At 48.5% G+C, this 4,372-nt stretch overlaps 1 protein-coding gene across 1 annotated transcript; it reads left to right on the top strand.

Moving 5' to 3' along the window:
- Nucleotides 1-908: 908 nt before the first annotated feature.
- On the top strand, nucleotides 909-2,877 carry LOC136466372 (elongation factor Tu, chloroplastic-like). Its single transcript, XM_066464737.1, has one exon. The coding sequence runs from the start codon at nucleotides 1,006-1,008 to the stop codon at nucleotides 2,404-2,406; it is 1,401 nt and encodes a 466-aa protein (XP_066320834.1). The 5' UTR covers nucleotides 909-1,005; the 3' UTR covers nucleotides 2,407-2,877.
- The last annotated feature ends 1,495 nt before the right edge of the window (nucleotides 2,878-4,372 follow it).

The raw sequence follows: 4,372 nt of genomic DNA, 5'->3' as shown, positions 1-4,372 counted from the left end.
ATTTTAGAAGCCACAATTGCACTAAATTTTAGGATGAATGGAGTATGTCTTTAATTTGCTTTTTTTTTTTTTTTGCTATGCCCATGAAATTGAACCTAATCTTTTCTTAACATCGTTATATATATTTTAGCGTGTTGTTGTATTGGAAGTGAACCTAAATTAATTGGCTGGACGAGAGAGATGGTTAAACCTTAGGTTCAAGTTATCTTCAACTCAAACTTAGATGCCTGTCTATCAAAGTTCAAATTCTTGACTTACGCGAGTACTGTTGGTGACATATCTCTTGGTAGTGAGGTGTCACACATTTGTAGAGGTGTTCTATACCGTGTTTCGGGAGATGTGCACTTATAATCACCGCATTTAACTCCAATACATAGTACTCGATTTTCAATCACGCTAGTAATCGTAAAAAAAAACTTTCACTGGACCATGCCGTGTGCATATAAAGTTCTCACCGGACCAGACGCCATCAACTGTCTCCAAATTACAATACACCAAATATAAACTTCACTGTCACCATGTCACGGTATCTTCGTTTCCAATGACCGTAGGCGGGCAGCACACGTACTCGTCTCCGACCTTCCGCTGTGCTCAACAATGGCGTTTTCCATCTGGGGCGAGCGTTCCAGAATCTGAAGCCCCGTTGCGGTTTACGTGGCTCCATGTGACACGGTAGACGGAGCAAACCAAAGCCAAGGCTGCCGTTCACTGCGGCGATGGCGCCGACGAGGCGCATCCTGGGCCTCACCCGCATTTTTTTCTGGCCCAAACGCCCCATTTTTTTTTTCACCTCTCCGACACGGCCCCGAGGCGGCCACCCATCGAGCGGCTGGCGATTGCGCCCGCCGGCCGCTCGCCTAATCCGTGGCCATCCCCTTAACCCCCCACCCTCTCGCTGCGCTGCCCTTCTAGAGATAAGCAGCGCAAACCCCCTCCCTCGCCTCTCCCTATCCACCCCCAAAATAATCCCCACCTCCCGCTGCTCCCCCGCCTCCGCCGCCCGCCATGGCCTCCCTCGCCTCGGCCTCCACCTCACTCCTCTTCCCGCAGGCCTCCTCATCCAGAAGCCGCGTCCGGCTCTCCACCTCCCTGGGCTTCTCCGCGCAGCCGGCGCGGCTGCGGAGCCGGGCGGCGGCGGCGGGCGGGCAGCGGCGCGGGCGCCTGCTGGTGGTGCGCGCGGCGAGGGGCAAGTTCGAGCGCACCAAGCCGCACGTCAACATCGGCACCATCGGCCACGTCGACCACGGCAAGACCACCCTCACCGCCGCGCTCACCATGGTGCTCGCCTCCGTCGGCGGCAGCGCGCCCAAGAAGTACGATGAGATCGACGCCGCCCCCGAGGAGCGCGCCCGCGGCATCACCATCAACACCGCCACCGTCGAGTACGAGACCGATACCCGCCACTACGCGCACGTCGACTGCCCCGGCCACGCCGACTACGTCAAAAACATGATCACCGGCGCCGCGCAGATGGACGGCGCCATCCTCGTCGTCTCCGGCGCCGACGGGCCCATGCCGCAGACCAAAGAGCACATCCTCCTCGCCAAGCAGGTCGGTGTCCCCAAGATCGTTGTTTTCCTCAACAAGAAGGACATGGTCGACGACGAGGAGCTGCTCGAGCTTGTCGACCTCGAGGTCCGCGAGCTGCTCAGCAACTATGAGTACGACGGCGACGAAGTGCCAATCATCGCTGGCTCTGCCCTCAAGGCGCTCGAGGCCCTCATGGCCAACCCTGCCCTCAAGCGCGGCGACAATGAGTGGGTGGACTACATCTTCAAATTGGTTGATGAAGTGGATAACTATATTCCAGTCCCACAGCGGCAGACCGACCTCCCGTTCTTGCTCGCTGTTGAGGATGTCTTCTCCATCACCGGTCGTGGTACAGTTGCCACTGGCCGTATTGAGCGTGGCACCGTCAAGGTTGGTGACACAGTCGATATCGTTGGAATCCGGGACACCCGGACCTGCACCGTGACTGGTGTTGAGATGTTCCAGAAGACCATGGATGATGCCATGGCTGGGGACAATGTCGGGCTGCTACTCCGTGGTATGCAGAAGGAAGACATTGAGAGAGGCATGGTGCTGGCAAAGCCTGGCTCTATCACACCGCACACCAAGTTTGAGGCTGTTGTGTACGTGCTTAAGAAGGAAGAGGGTGGCCGGCACTCACCTTTCTTCCCTGGTTACCGCCCACAGTTCTACATGCGGACAACCGACGTGACGGGGAGTGTGACTACGATTATGAATGACAAGGATGAGGAGGCGAAGATGTGCATGCCTGGTGACCGTATCAAGATGATTGTTCAGCTCATCCAGCCTGTTGCTTGTGAGCAGGGTATGAGGTTTGCTATCCGTGAGGGTGGTAAGACTGTTGGTGCCGGTGTCATCAACAAAATCATTGAGTAAACTGGATATAGCATCCACCATGAGAATTTTCATTGTTTACTCAGTGAAATGCTCTGTAGTTGTTATTATGTGTTGAGTTTTAGGGGTTGCTCATGTGAAATTGTAGTATGGCCTTTTTCTGTCAAGTGAATCTGCATGCTTTATGACATTCACGACAAAGATACACTTTTCTGGTTGCAACTGATTTGGCTAAGAGGTGCCATCTACTGTTACATGTTCAATTGTTTCTTGATTGTGTTGCCCTATAGTAGTATAATGTTGATATGCTTAAAGATGATTCTTGGTGATGTAATAGGCACATGACTGTCGCTTATTTGCACCTTTTATTTATTAGAGTATAAGCAGCACTAAAACAGATAATTCTTGGTGCTTGCTGGACTTTCTTAGCAAACCTATCTTGATTAATTTGTAATGCTTTTGTAATATGAGTCAATTTATTATATGCAAGCAGCGATCATGTCTTTTCTTATTCTTCCATTATTTGTCACTTGATTGTTTTCGTGAAATGTTTGCTTCATTTTATGCTGGAGTAGAAGTTTTCTTAGAGATTTAAGGTGGTTATTGCAATTCTGTCTGTGTATAGCAACCACATTCATTGATTGTGTTCTTGTGTCCGAGCGGTTGCAGATATGCTGCTTTCTGAAGCTGTTAGTTGTGTTTTGTTGTGTGTTCCATGTTTTAGACTCATGTAATGTAATAATTCTCTATTCTGTTTTTTTTTTCTTTCAAACTACGCAGGAGAGCTGTGTCATTTTGTTAATACAGAGAACAAAAGTACTACGGGCTGAGAGCAGAGGCCCAACCCGAGTACAAAAACCCACTCACACACCCAAAACTCCCTAGATCAGATAACAAACTCACCACAAACAGAAAATAAAAACTTGACCACCAGAGCCTAAGCTACTGAGATCAACGATCTGAAGAGGAACTCGCTGAGTCCCGACGCCCTGCCAAACACCACAGGCGACACTCATCCCTAATGGTTTGAAGGAGCTCAGGAATGTTGGGCTAACCCGGTCAAAAACACAAGAGTTCCTATGCTTCCAAACTTCCCATGCCACAAGAATGATCAGGGAATTCAGTCCCTTGCGCAACTCTTTGGGAGTACTCCTGATGGTGTGCCCCCACCTGCCATCAGGTACAGAAGCGCCTCGCCATTGCCGAAGGTGCTACAGGCCTACAGTAGCGAGGTCCAAGCTCTACAGGATCAGGGACCAAATTTCCTCTTACTGGTTCGTTATGTTTGATGATGCTACTTCACCTCTTCTGGCATTCGCATCATGAGCGTTAGCTCTATTCCTCTTGTCCAATGTTTTATTACATTGTTTGTGGCTCTAAAGCTGGGGTAGCATTGTGGAGATGACCACTGGTTCTTTCTTTAGACAGTAGCTGCGTATTTCTTTGAGAAATGGTCCTATTAGCAGCAGAACAGTATGAAGATGGGTTGATATGACATTCTTGTTTGTATAACTGTTGATGTTTGTGGAGTCACTTCTCGTCTTTCAATATTAAAGTGAAAATTAAGGGGGCTCGAATTTAGTCTATTATATTGCTGGTTCTGAAGTAATCCGCCAGAAACGGAAAACTAAGTTGTGTCTAAAGTAATGCACCAGAAAATGAAAGCTAAGCGTGGAAGTTGGTCAAAACCTTTCCTCCATGCACACTTCTTGTTTAATCATACAGACCAGGTCAGATCTCTGCAGGTTTACTTCACTCCAGCTGCTAAACTTTCTTGGTGAATCTATTTTGAATTGTCTGTTAATGTTGCGTGATTTAAATCAAATTTTGGCAAATTAACAACTATACATGTGGCCATCTCTTTTATAGGACACTTGAATTTTTATGGAACACTATTTTTTTCATGGAATGTTGGTTAGCGGTTACTAAGCTTGCTTCAGTTCATGTTGGAATTTAACATGTTTTAAATAGTTTTGTTTTATTAAGGTGGTTATCTCAATGTAACTAT

This window comes from Miscanthus floridulus, chromosome 7 (assembly GCF_019320115.1).
Source record: "Miscanthus floridulus cultivar M001 chromosome 7, ASM1932011v1, whole genome shotgun sequence".
In the NCBI taxonomy this organism is placed as follows: Eukaryota; Viridiplantae; Streptophyta; class Magnoliopsida; order Poales; family Poaceae; genus Miscanthus; species Miscanthus floridulus.
Note: the sequence above shows the minus strand (reverse complement) of the source record. Positions and strands in the feature narration are given on the sequence as shown.

Coding starts and splice junctions, on each gene's coding strand:
- LOC136466372 (XM_066464737.1), top strand. CDS start 1,006: ATGGCCTCCCTCGCCTCGGCCTCCACCTCACTCCTCTTCCCGCAGGCC.